This window comes from Micromesistius poutassou (genome assembly GCF_964030765.1).
Source record: "Micromesistius poutassou genome assembly, chromosome: 11".
NCBI classification, from domain to species: Eukaryota; Metazoa; Chordata; class Actinopteri; order Gadiformes; family Gadidae; genus Micromesistius; species Micromesistius poutassou.
Genome location: NC_140281.1, coordinates 18,870,593 through 18,884,473, shown reverse-complemented (window position 1 = coordinate 18,884,473; position 13,881 = coordinate 18,870,593). Strand labels below are relative to the sequence as shown.

Sequence of the window (13,881 nt, the reverse complement as noted above, 5' to 3'; positions counted from 1 at the left end):
GTACTTTTAACCTCTATTTATTCATCTATTTATTCAGGTTTGATTACCTCTTTAGCAAGGTAGAGTCACTACAATGTAAAACGACATGAAATTAAAATATAATGTAATGCATATGATTCAATAATTTGTGTACAACGACAGAGACATTGAAATGGATTGTTTTAATTGTATCATTGAGGGTAAAAAAGTGAATCAAAGATTATACTAAATCAAAAATATGAAAATAAGATACTGAAGATAAAGATGAACATTTCAATTGTTAAATGGAGTCGTATTCATGTGCATTTTATAAATATATAAACCATCCAAAACGATTGGATGTAAAGAGCATTTGTTGATGATAGCGTATTTTCCCCATTGAACATCGCTTCTGCCTTGTTGCCTCTCAGTCGGTAGGCTTATGCTCTAGCTGTGAGTTAATATTGGCAAGTGGAATATAGCCTGGGCCTATACCTTATGTGGTTCTTCTAACCAACAATCCAACAATTAGTCTGACCCGAGACAAGGTTGGGTTGATCATGCAACGTCATTATTATGATCAATATAATAATATGTTTGCATTTTGTGATGGAAAAAAATCCATATATTGTCACTTTGTTTTCTATTCCTTGTATTGTCTAGCCACCCTACCTGTTCCTAGTCTTATCCCACGTTAACCTTGACCTGGGGCAAACCGGGGAGCAGGGATCCCCAGCATTCTTCTGCTTGATGACAAAACAGGCAACTCCTTATTTTAGGACATTATTATTATTATTAGGGACATATTATTAGGGACAGCGCACATTACTACATACATAATTGTCAATGCCATACCAATGTGTGTAGATGTGTGGCATAGAAGGTTTCTAGCCTGTTGGCTAACCCCAATCGCTGGCCTTTAGGTAAAAATTTCCCTGATTTGTAATTACCTGTATTCTGGGCTCACTCTGTTAGAGAAGAGACTAGTGTACATTAAAATAGGTGAATTGTCTACAACTAGTGTGTGCTTTTTTGCATTTCAAAGTCTCATCTGTCCTAGACGCAACAACTCGTAAAGAAATACAGTAGGCCTAGTTCTTAAAGTGGAATACAGGGGGTGAGAGATCATGCAACAACAGTAAAATCAAACTAATAACAAAATCCAAAGAAATAAGCCGTTTCATGAATGAAACGGGAACTCACCTGTTACTTAGTATACAATCAAGGTTATAGGCTGTTAAAATATATATCTGTGTAGGCCTTTATCTCCATAGGCCTGTATATACATACATAGGCCTCTTATGGTGTGTCAGGGCAGGCCTCTTATGTTATTGTGGTGCGTTACTTTCAACTCAACAGAGGGTGTTTTGCTGCCCCCATGCGTCCATAAACGCATTTACTGTCAAACGAAACCGAGTAAAAGCAAAAGTACCATAGTGCATTGCGAACTCGCTTTGACAATTTCGGTGCACTCTTTTCCTGTTGTCACTTTGCAAACAGCGGAGAGATGTTCCGTCATGTAACACTTAGGAGCTTCATCATGCTTTTAAAAACCACGACAAACGTCACAGGCCACCACTTCAAAGGCTCGCCGAGACATTGTTAGCGTTTCTTCCCTCAATTGTTGAGCTCGAAGAATGTCGTCGAGTTCAGGCGGGGGGACCGAAGCCGTGAGCCCGGCGGACCCGCCGTCCGATTCGCTACCCGGCGGCGGCTTTGAGGCCTCGCGGTCCTGCGGGTCTACCCTGGAGTGTCACACGGTCCTGATGTCGGTTCGGGTGTCGGTGTGCCACTCTGGTATCCGACCGCTGTGTCTGCCAGGAGCGGCCGACGAGTCGCTCTATTTACAGCTCAGTATGGACCCTGGGAAGTCCGGGGAGTTCCGACTGTCGCTCCGGGACAGCAGCGGAACTGGCCGAAGTGTGGTAGGTGGATGACAGCATTGAGTCACTGGCAGTGGGTTTGAGAAGTGATCAATGAATGAGGATGTTGTTATGTTGTTCAACTTATGTTGTTAACAACTTAGTGGTTTTCAATGTATCTTATTACTAGTATATAGTCAATGAAGGGCATGGGAATTGATGAATACACTGTTGTGTTGCATACCCCGAAGTGTGGTAGGTAGATGACAGCACTGGCAGAGTTTTTGAGAAGTGATCAATGAATGAGGAAGTTGTGTACATGTTGTTAACAACTTAACAACTGAGTTGTTTTCAATGTATTTTATTTCTAGTGTATCAAAGAAGGGCATGGGAATTAATGAATACATTGTGTTGCTGCATACCCAACATACATTTGACTCGTTGACTTGTTACACTTGACTTGTTTACTCCTTGTAAAGTGTTAATTTCCTCACGTTCAGACCATCGCCGATTTTGACCTGCACTACGTGAACTACGAGGTGAAGTCGCCCAAGTGCCACGAGCTGAGCCTGGCCGCCCCCCCACACGACAAGATGAGCTTCAACTTCCGCTGCGAGCAGGAGGCACAGGAGTGGGCCACCGTGGTGATCTCGTCACTAAGAGAAGCACACAGGGGTCAGCCATCTTTATCACCATCATTATTGAGAGAGAGAGAGAGAGAGAGAGAGAGAGAGAGAGAGATGTTGTGTGTGTGAGCGAGAGAGAGAGAGAGAGAGAGAGAGAGAGATGTTGTGTGTGTGTGAGCGAGAGATGTGGTGTGTGTGTGTGAGAGAGAGAGAGAGAGAGATGTTGTGTGTGTGAGTGAGAGAGAGAGAGAGAGAGAGAGAGAGATGTGGTGTGTGTGTGTGTGTGAGAGAGAGAGAGAGAGAGAGAGAGAGAGAGAGAGAGAGAGAGAGAGAGAGAGAGAGAGAGAGAGAGAGAGAGAGAGAGAGAGAGAGAGAGAGAGAGAGAGAGAGAGAGAGAGAGAGAGAGAGAGAGATATGTTGTGAGAGAGAGATGTGGTGAGTGAGCGTGTCATATATGTTTGTCCATATCATTTTATTGCAGCCATTATAAGTATTGTTCATTTTATTTATTTTATGATTGTGTGGACGCTTGTCCACCACCAAAGATAAACCCGAGAGAGACGTCCACAATGCTGCCATTACTCTGTGCCAGTCCATCTGTTTGCCCTGCAGTGGACCAGGTTTTCGCATCCAGAGTTAAATTAACAAAGCAGATTTCTATATTTTTTTCTTCCAAACACAAAGAAGCCTTTCACCACCGCCCAGCAAGTCCCCTCCCACAGTAGAACCACCATCTGAGCAACCAGTCCCAGACACACCTCACTCTCCCTGGAAACAGGCCAACCCAATGGATGGGATGCATTTGATGTGCTGTTATCTGGGTGTGCAGGAACCCAAAATACTAGCTGGTCCCTACTGATCATATTTTAGAAGCGTGCAAAAAAAATCAAGATATTGGCACTATAGTAGAGTGCTTACGGTAAAGTGGAAGTTTGGAATATTAATGCTTGGGCTCTAGACAAAGGCTCCTTGGTAATCCTAAACCTGATGATCTCTCTCTCTCTGTGTCTCTCTCCCTCTCCATCTCCCTCCCTCACACTCTCTCTGTCTCCCTCTGTGTCTCTCTCCATCTCCCCCTCACTCTCTCACACTCTGTCTGTGGTGTGTGTGTGTGTCTCTCTCTCTCTCTCTCTCTCTCTCTCTCTCTCTCTCTCTCTCTCTCTCTCTCTCTCTCTCTCTCTCTCTCTCTCCCTCTCCCACCCACAGTGGCCGAGACCCTGTCCTCGAACGACCCCCAGGTTTCCATAGAGACGCGGGGGTCTGAGAGCTTGATAGCCCTGCAGTGTACAGGTAGCGCTACCGGACCGCACTCACCTCACCACACGCCTTCTGCTGCATTCTCACTGTGGGACCCCGGCGCCTTGAAAGGATCTGAATGAAACTGATCTAGGAACTGATCTTGTGTGTGTGTGTGTGTGTGTGTGTGTGTGTGTGTGTGTGTGTGTGTGTGTGTGTGTGTGTGTCCATCCCTGTGCACATGCATGCGTGTGTGCGTGTGTGTCCATCCCTGTGCGCGTGCGTGCGTGCGTGCGTGTGTGTGTGTGTGTGTGTGTGTGTGTGTGTGTGTGTGTGTGTCCCTCTGTGTGCATGTGTGTGTGTGTGTGTGTGTGTGTGTGTGTGTGTGTGTGTGTGTGTGTGTGTGTGTGTGTGTGTGTGTGTGTGTGTGTGTGTGTGTGTGTGTGTGTGTGTGTGTGTGTGTCCCCCGGGTCACAGAGGACACGTGTGTGGAGCTGAGCAGAGCCATCGAGGCGGGGGACGTGGGCGCGGCCTCCAGCCTCGCCGCCGCTCTGGCCCAGAAGAACGCGGCGCTGAGGATCCAGCCCACGCTCCGGAGCAGCCAGGACCATGAGCTCATGTGAGGGAAACAAGCGTGTTGTTGTTGTTGTTGTTGTTGTTGTCGTGTTTCCAAACTGTACTCAGGGGTAGGGATTTTCGTGCTGCCCCCGCTGACGTTAAAGTGAAGTAATTTGTGGATACAATGATCCGTTGGTGATTTAGCCTAGCCTGGCTACTCCCAGACCAAGCTCAATCATAGATTGAGGTCTGGGGAGGTTGGTCTGGGGAGGCTGCTGTCATTTTCTTCAGCACAAGAGGCGTGATCAACGGGCCTAGTTTAAAAGACTCTGTACGCAATTGGCTGCTTGCCGTCGCTTCCCTGTCGTCATTGTGTTAAACTAGCCAATAGAGCGCCAGGGGGGAAAAGCAAGCTTGGTGATTGGCTCCCGCAAAAGCGTATCGGAAGCAAAACGTATTGCTCCTCTCCAGACCCTGCTGCAGGGCGAGTTCAAATCGCCGGCAGAACGGGCTGGGGGTACCCAGTCTATATTTAGCCTATAGTCCTCTTTTATGTAATAGATCGACAAAGTCTGGACAAAGTTAAGGTCATGAAGTGTAATGGGTGATAAACTGTCTTTTTATTGTCCCCCACACAGCTTGGCTGTTGTCGTGGAGGATTGCTCCTCTTCCTGTTCCGTCACGGTCAAAGTCTTCCCCCACGCCACTATTGCAGCACTTAAACAGCAGGCAAGTCGTCTTGCACCACCAACTTATTTATGAGCACATCGCCTTCGCTTAAGTCGGCAAACCCACCACGGAAAATAACCCAGCTGGTTGTTAACCTGTTCAGACAGTACATATAATTTTGGTAGTTCTTCCAATTTGTATTTTTGTTAATTAATCTTGTTAATAATTTGTTTGGATGCTTGTGATTGTTCTCAGCCTGACTTGTGAGTGACTCGGATTACAAATAAATCATCTTAATGTCCAAACAAATGGCGGTATAATGACCACTAGCATGGGGTATTCCAACATAGTTGAATGCAGTAGAGAAGAGGTAAAGGAGATGCAATCTCTTCCCTCAGCTCATCTGTCCATCTCCCGCCTCTGCGACACTCACCCACTCACCCACCCACTCACTCACTCACTCACTCCGATGGGGTCGATCAGTGAGCACTTCACTGACCCAAATGCGTTTTTATAATAAGCGTATTAATAAATAGAATAAGTAGACTTCAGTTTGATCCAGAGGTGATGAGGTCCCTTCCCCTCACATCTCCTCCCCGCTCTTTCTCTCAGGTCTTCCTGGAGTACGGCTTCCACCCGGGGGTCCAGCGCTGGGTGATCGGCCAGTGCCTGTGCGCCGACCAGCGCTCCCTCGCCTCGTACGGCGTGCGTCACGACCGCGACACGGCCTACCTCTACCTGCTGTCGTCACGCCACGCCCGCCTGTCGCCGCAGCCCGCCAACCGCGACCAGGAGGGCGCCTCGTGGTCGCAGGGCCCTCCGGCCTCCAGCACCCTGCCTCCCAGACTGGGCCCCGGCGGCAGCTCAGGTCAGGGTCCACACCTCCAGCACCCTGCCCCTCAGACTGGGCCCCGGTCAGGGTCCGCCCTCCAGCACCCTGCCCCTTAGACTGGGCCCTGGTCAGGGTCCGCCCTCAAGCACCCTGCCCCTTAGACGGGGCCCCGGTCAGGGTCCACACCTCCAGCACCCTGCCCCTCAGATGGGGCCTAATTGTTAAGAGTTGGGTGGACCATTTTGGGGTGTTTATGATTAGTGATTCACTTATAAAATATGCTTCTGGAACCATCTAAGGGGGGGGCACATAAGGACATAATTGGCATATAATAAACAACAACACAAGTATATAATAAATGCACCACAACATTTATTGAATGAGGAAATATATATCTATATATATTTATGATAGAGCTTTATGTAAAAATGGCAGTAGTGCAAGAGTTCAGCTGGAAGCCAGGTTCAGATGGTGGAGATCTCTGCATAGACAGTGTTTTTGGTAAACGTCTCTGGGGAAGTGGTCTCATAACATACGCGTTTGTACCTTTCTTCCTGTTCTCTGACCACCTCCAGGAACGGCTGGTCTTTCAGCGGGAACCGAGAGACAGAATATCTCTGAAATCAGAGAGCTCATCAACCTGGAAATGCCTCAACTTGGCGAAGCACTGAGCATCGGCAGAGTAGCATCAAGCACACAGGTATCTATCTGCACAGAACCCATGCAGTGTGGTCAGTGTTGGCAGTGGCGGTCTGGTTGTGTAGCGAGCGTCGCTTCACCATGCCATTCAGCGGGCGAGGGGGGCTGTTGACATTTTAATGTATGATCTGCTCAAGCTTTAGCAAACTAAACATTATGGACATTCTTCTGCTTAAAGAGTTTGTCATTTGGTGTAAACCTCCAAATGGATGGTGTCTGTCTGTCCGTCTGTCTGTCTGACTGACTGACTGACTGACTGACTGTTTGCACTTCTAAATAGACCCACAATGACTCACAATCCAAAGGCCCATCCAGTAAGGCCGTGTCATGTCTCGCCCCAGGGTTGGCCCTGTCCCTCCTGCACCTACATCAACAAGCCCACCCGGCCGGGCTGTGAGATCTGCAGCACGGGCCGCCCCGAGAGCTACGCCGTGCCGGGGGGCTATCGGCCCGACCACCTGGAGCTCAGACGCATCCAGCAGGAGAAGGAGGCCGTCAGACAATACCAACAGGTAGGGGGAGAACACACACTCACACACTCACTCAGACACTCCTGCACGCACGCACGCACGCACGCACGCACGCAGACACTCACTCAGGCACTCACTCACTCACTCTCTGTCTCGCACTCACTCACTCTGATTGGGTCGATGGGGGAACACTTGCCTCCACTGACCCAAATGCGTTAAAATAGTCTTCAGTTTGATACGCGGGATCATCCGTGACACGTTTGACCCAAATGGGAAGAGAAACAGCCTATTCGCTGACAAGGAATTCCTCCGACAGGCGAGATTCCGACGTTTAGAAAAAAAAAAAAAAAAAAAAAGTAAATAGATAAAAATAAATAAGTGCAGAGGCGCGACGCCGGCAGCGCAGCTTCGGGGGCGGGGCTAGTGTGGGCGGGGCCACGGTGGGCGTCGGCAGAGGCTCTCCCAGGTTAACTCTCTTCTCTTCTCTCTCTGTGTTTTCTGAAGGAGAAGGGGAGAAGAGAGGAGACGAGGAGCGCCGCTGCTCAAAACAACTCGCTGCTGCTCAACCTCGACCAGGATCCCTGAGCACACACACACACATGTACACATAAACACACACACATAAACATACACACACACACACACAGGATAAACCTACATGACTGCTAAGCTAGAATGTATTTGATGTATACAATAACACTGAAAGCCATTCAGCACCATACATTTTTGCCAAGCATGAGAGACAATGATGGTGTATTTTACCCCAGATGTTTTTATGATGAAGCCTACCAGCCTACTCAGATTGCACTGGCCACATGAAATGGTCTTCATGAGTCCTGAATTTGTAGCCCAATAATATTATGATCAGCCTATTTTTGTGGAACATTGAGGTTCTTTGCACAGTCTTTCTGTACGCAATTACGTACTTTTCCCCCATGTTTTTTGGTATGGCATTTTTTTAACTTTGAAATATGATGTTGAAATCCTATTCATGCAGATATCTGATTGGTGGTGGGTCCCCATCTTTAACGAAAAACCAAACCCCAATCTATTTATTTCAGATGAAAAAAGAAAAGTGAGGCGGAGGGTTGCATAGTCATTTTACGGATTGATCTTTGTCCAAACCTCAACTTAAATGCACAAAGTTTTTAATGTGTAGTTTAAGATGTAAAAATAAGGTAATAATAATGTTCTCAGCTAACATCAATCAAACGTTTTGGCCGCACCACCCAAATCTGACGTAGCGAGTGGAGATCCTAAACCTTAATTGAACCTGCAAGATCAAAGAGGTGGTCGGATCTTCCTTAAAATGACAATGTGTAACATTGGTACAAGCAGTTGCTATGCAGAATTAAAACATTGCATAAACAGTACAGGATTCCCTCACTCAAGCCAACGCGCTCGTGTCAAAGCTCAGCTGTCAGATTTATCCTTATTGAACCACTGTTTTTGTTGTTTACTCTCTTATAAATGCTGCGAGGTGTTTTTACAGCTGAAGGGCATTGGGCATGTTGTTAGTTCTGCCATAGCAAGAGCACAACTCGAGCTGTTCTCTAGGGAATGTGAGTGTCATTTAATACTCTTCTACAAGGGGAAAGCACACCACCTGCAGTAACTATGAATAAATGAAACACAATATTTGACTCCGCATCCAAGTTACATTTATGAAAAACATTAAATCGGACACGGTTAAAATAGTGGGGTTTTGCTATTTGAAGCTACATATGCTACATATATATATGTAGATCATTTACTTAAAAAATGTGTAACAGCAGAAAGTCTTCCACATTGTCACTACTGACTAAATAACTGACCTAATATATCCTTAAGCTGATTAGATTAGTTTTTTCTATTTTGCACAGTGATGAAATGTAAATGTTATAATAATTAATAAAATGTTTTGACAAAATGTGTGTATCCGTGCACATTGTGTATGTGTGTGTGTCAGAAAGGTTGGAGCTTAGATGCTGTTCTGGTACAAAAACAAGACGTGTTTTCCACATAATATACTGTATAAATGCTAATGCACTTCACACTGCTAGCATTCCTCTGGCATTTCTCCACCTGCACCCCTCACCTCACAACCTCCTCCTATGATCCAGGCCCTAAACCCTCACCTCACCACCACTCCCTCCTATGATCCAGGCCCTAACCCCTCACCTCACCACCACTCCCTCCTGTGATCCCAGGCCAGGGAGGCGGAGCGAAGGGAGAACTTTGCCCGGCTGGTGCAGTTGGACGGCCAGGAGGTGGTGGCCAACCCTGAGGCCGTTGACTGCAGGATCTGCTATGCCGACCTCCGGCCAGGCGAGGGCGTGCTGCTCAGGGAGTGTCTCCACTGCTTCTGCCGGTAATGTTTCCACCCCTACACACTGACTTGATCTCATTGTCTTTCTTGGTTCTATGAGTACAATTTAGCTTATTTTTTTTTTATGGGTTAATTGTGTGTGTGTGTGTGTGTGTGTGTGTCCAGAGAGTGCTTGCGCTCTGTGATCATGCTGTGTGAGAACCCGGAGGTGGCGTGTCCCTACAGAGACGAGACTTACTCGTGCTCCTGTGCCCTGCAGGAGAGAGAGATCAAAGCTGTGAGTCCACAAGAGAACGCATCATATACAGTACATCATCTAACAATAACACGTTATCAGCCATCTTATCTCCATATACATCAATACATCATCTAACAGTAACACGTTATCAGCCATCTTATCTCCATATACATCAATACATCATCTAACAATAACATGTTATCAGCCATCTTATCTCCATATACATCAATACATCATCTAACAGTAACACGTTATCAGCCATCTTATCTCCATATACATCAATACATCATCTAACAATATCATCCCTGTCGTGCTGTTGCTGAAACATATTTGAAACTTGAAGCTAAACGATCAATTTAATTTGGATTGAATGTGAATGATGCTGTGGAGGAACCCCCCCATATCCAGCGCCCCCACCCCCCCCCCCCCCCCCCCCCGTCCACCTCCGTCACAGCTCCCATATAACGTGATTCCCTGAGCTTCCCGACCAATCAGGGAGCGTTGCTCCCTTGCAACCCGGAAACCCCCAGCTGTACTGCCGTCAACGCCGCTCGGGTTAACGGGCTCATTTATGCTCAACGTTAAATACGCATACGGATACGGACGGAGCCTTTCGTCCGTACTCTGCGTTCATTTCGTCCGTTTTTCGACCGTTTCCACAAAGCTTACGGATACGCACCAAACGGAGCAGTACCACCGGAAGCCGTGGGGGCGCTGTTGCCGTCACTACCCGATACGGAGCCTAGAGCCAGTGTGAGACAGAAGAAGAAGTTTTAACGGCCTTACCGACCACCGCCTCTTACAACGAGCCCGTTTTCTTCTTTTATTTATTATGTACATAATCAAGACCTCCTCCATAGTCGCCATGTTTGTTGTTTTCTTTTTACAGTCTATGGTTTGTTGTCATAAACTTTTGACTCTGCGCTGCCCCCTAGTGGATGTATTGGTTAACATCTATGCCAACGTAAAGGACGCATGGAAGTATGTGAGCAGTGACGGTAACAACGTTAGAAACGGACGCGTACAATTACGTCCGTACGTCGAGCATAAATGAGCCTTTAACGGGCGTGGCCGTGTGCTCCGCAGCTGGTCTCGGCGGAGGAGTACGACCGCTGGCTGCAGCGTGGTCTGCAGGTGGCCGAGTCCCGCTGCGAGGGCAGCTACCACTGCGCCACGGCGGACTGTCCCGGCTGGTGCGTGTACGAGGACACGGTCAACGTCTTCCACTGCCCCGTCTGCCGCAAGCACAACTGCCTGCTCTGCAAGGTGCCCCCCGACCCGACTGTGAACCCCCGACTGTGGAGCGTTTTAATACCAGAGAGACGACGTTTCCCGCGTCGTGTGTGCGGTTCATTTGGCTTAAAGGGCTAGTTCAGGATTTTGGACTTTGGGTCTCATTTCCAAGTGAGCCAGTGTGTTATGTATCATTGGAGACCGTTTTCAACACTTTTCATTCAGTCCTTCTAGTTGCAGAAATCGCTGGTGCTAGGCTAGCGCAAGTCGAGGGGTACTGCTAGCCTGCCAATAAAAACAGTTTAACCCACTCCAAAGTACACCCGAGTCAAACCAATTATAATGCCAGACTATCGATGTAAATGTCTGTGTTGATAGAATAATATTAGAAATAAAACTATCCTTGTATCGCAATGATCACATTACATTTTGGGGGACTACTTTCTCAGCAGCGGCGGAATTTCACGTTGCTCTTTGCGGTGTAGCAACCAATTCACTACAGCGGAAGGTAAACAGAGAAGCGCACTCCAGGTAATACCAGTCCGCCGCTGCCGTAGCCTGCTTCCAACTACAGGGATTAGAAACTAAATGCAATGCGATGCCAAGTTTATTTCTAACACTTTTCTATCAACACAGACATTTAAATTGGTTTGCCTCGGGAGTGGGTAAAACTGTTTTTATTGGCAGGCTAGCAGTTCCCCTCGACTTGCGCTAGCCTAGCACCAGCGATTTCTGCAACTAGAAGGACTGAATGAAAAGTGTTGAAAACGGTCTCCAGTGATAACACACTGGCTCACTTGGAAATGAAACCCGATGTCCAAAATCCTGAACTACCCCTTTAAAGGTCCCATGACGTGCCACCAGGTGTGAGTGTGGTTCGCCGTTACAAGCCGTTTAGAAAATCGGACTCTTCTGACATCACGAGTGGGCGTGTCCACCTAGATGTGCGCTGGATAGATCAGTCTACCGGCCTACCCAGTGGACTGTAGCAAAACGTTGCTCATCTATCCGTCACACATCTAGGTGGACACACCCACCAGATTTTCAAAACGGCTTGTAGTGGCTAATCAGACTCACACCAGGTGGCATGTCATGGGACCTTTAAAGGTGCTGTAAGGTGAGATTTAAGAGCCGGGATGTCCTGCTCTCTGTCTAACCCTCTCTCTCCCTTCCACCTCACCCCTCACTGCTGGGTGTGTGACGCCTGCAGGCGATCCACGAGGGCATGAACTGTAAGCAGTACCAGGACGACCTCACGTCCAGAGCCATGAACGACTCGGCGGCCAGACGCACCAGAGATCTGCTCAAGGTGAGGGCTTTGTTTCTGCCAAGCTGCCAACCCTAACCCAGTGTTTGTTATTTTCACAGTGTTGGGCTTCTCTCTTTCAAATTCAGTTGATAGCGGTGTTACCGGTGTGCACCACTAGAGGGCCTCATACAACAAGATGATCACAAACAATGACTTGATTGATTATAAAGTTCTCACACATAACATATGTAGCGTAAAAAAGTGGGCTTACAAGGGGGAAAAAAATCCTTTCTTCTCGTTTGTCTCTTCCTGTGAGAAGTAATGGGCCCATTTAACCGCTATGAATGATGTATTTGGAGATGGTGTAAATTTGACCAGACAAATTTGCAACATTTGCGACCACCTTCTTGAGACTTTGCAAAACATCAGTTGAAAATCTTGTTTGTTTGCTTTACATGTTTTGTTTCCCCCTCCCCCCCCTCGGTTCCTCCGTTGCATCCTGCGTTGCTTCTGTGTGGCGTCAACCATGTGGAACACGCCCCCGGCCAGACCCTGGTGCAGTCGGGGGAGGCCATGCACTGCCCTCAGTGTGGCATCATCGTGCAGAAGAAGGAGGGCTGTGATTGGCTGCGCTGCACTGTCTGTCACACTGAGATCTGCTGGGTGACCAGGGGGCCACGTTGGGGGCCCGGGGTAAGAACGCACCCGCACCTTTAGGATAATTAGCCACACATTCATCGTTTGGTTTTATGTATGCCAACCAGCTTGAAAAAATATCATGTTTTAGTTAAAAATTGTATTTTATTATTTTTATTACATTTTTTAATACGTTTGTTGCAAATTCAAAATTGTAATCTCCGAGTAGTTGCGTTCTGTCCATACATTTTTCCAATTTGATGTGAATTCCAAGAAACTACCCAACAAAGTACAAACCGTAATCATTTACCGTAATCACTTTATTTGTACGTACACACAGACAAACTAATGTAAAGTTTGCGTGTTCTTCACAAGGGTCCCGGAGACAACAGCGGGGGCTGCCATTGCAACGTCAACAAGCAGAAGTGCCACCCCAAATGTCAGAACTGCCACTAGGCCGGCGACCTGGTGTTGGGGCTCTGGGGAGAAGTCAACCCAGAGCCGGCCTCTCAATGGAAGCCCAAACGTCCATAGGAGAATCGAACAGCATGAAACATGTTTACCTCCTCGTTGGTAACCTTGCGCTCGTCATCGATTAAGACACAATGCAGTTTGATTATTTTCTTCTCAGCAGCGGCACTGGAGTACTGAAGATATGTTTGATGCTTAACCGTTTCGCATTTTGAATTGTGTTGGTTAGCTTGGCCTTTACCTGCGCCTCTAGTAGTGAACAGGTGTCGGAAGAAGCAGGTAATGTAGTGGCTTGGCCTTTTAATGAATATATATATATATATATATATATATATATATATATGCACTGCAAAATGAGCAATACAGACAGGTTTTTATTTTTTGTTTGTATTTGTTTGGCTGTTAAATTAAACGGAAGTGACCTTATTTTTGTAGCGCACAAATGAAAATGACTGTTACAAGGATATCTAATCGAATTCCATGTTTACCTGATATTGTAAATGTGGGCCTAAAGTTGAACCAAATCTGTAAGGTGAGCAGAGTGTTTTTGGGTGTGATTGTGAGTTTCAGTGTGAGACATTGAGTCAGTGATTTAAGATAATGTCTGTGGGCCTTATGCAAGATACAATAACTGAAATAAATATGTTTATGCACATCACGTTGTGGTCTCTGTATCGGACAGCATGTACTGTATATTCCTGAACCGGTTGCATTTGGTGAAACTATATCTGAAGGATATTTTTTTGTGATAACGTCAAGGTGTCAACAAACACTCTCTGGACTTAACTGACTTAACTGAATTAACAGTGTAACACTGTATTTTATCCCTCAGAAAC

General features: G+C 46.9%; 1 protein-coding gene across 1 annotated transcript; it reads left to right on the top strand.

Annotated features, from left to right (window-relative positions):
• Window positions 1-1,424: 1,424 nt before the first annotated feature.
• shrprbck1r (sharpin and rbck1 related) lies at window positions 1,425-13,700 on the top strand. The gene is made up of 14 exons (XM_084475548.1): window positions 1,425-1,883; window positions 2,321-2,495; window positions 3,653-3,736; window positions 4,160-4,301; window positions 4,879-4,969; window positions 5,522-5,777; window positions 6,317-6,441; window positions 6,782-6,952; window positions 9,100-9,260; window positions 9,384-9,495; window positions 10,543-10,722; window positions 11,900-11,998; window positions 12,488-12,631; window positions 12,950-13,700. Exons 1-14 carry the CDS (start codon window positions 1,596-1,598, stop codon window positions 13,028-13,030), a joined length of 2,109 nt encoding a protein of 702 aa, XP_084331674.1. The 5' UTR covers window positions 1,425-1,595; the 3' UTR covers window positions 13,031-13,700.
• The last annotated feature ends 181 nt before the right edge of the window (window positions 13,701-13,881 follow it).

Excerpts from the sequence above, each read along its gene's own strand:
- shrprbck1r (XM_084475548.1), top strand. The coding sequence starts at position 1,596 with ATGTCGTCGAGTTCAGGCGGGGGGACCGAAGCCGTGAGCCCGGCGGAC. Across the intron at positions 6,953-9,099 it reads CCGTCAGACAATACCAACAG|GCCAGGGAGGCGGAGCGAAG; the intron begins GTAGGGGGAGAA and ends CTGTGATCCCAG. Across the intron at positions 12,632-12,949 it reads GGCCACGTTGGGGGCCCGGG|GGTCCCGGAGACAACAGCGG; the intron begins GTAAGAACGCAC and ends GTTCTTCACAAG.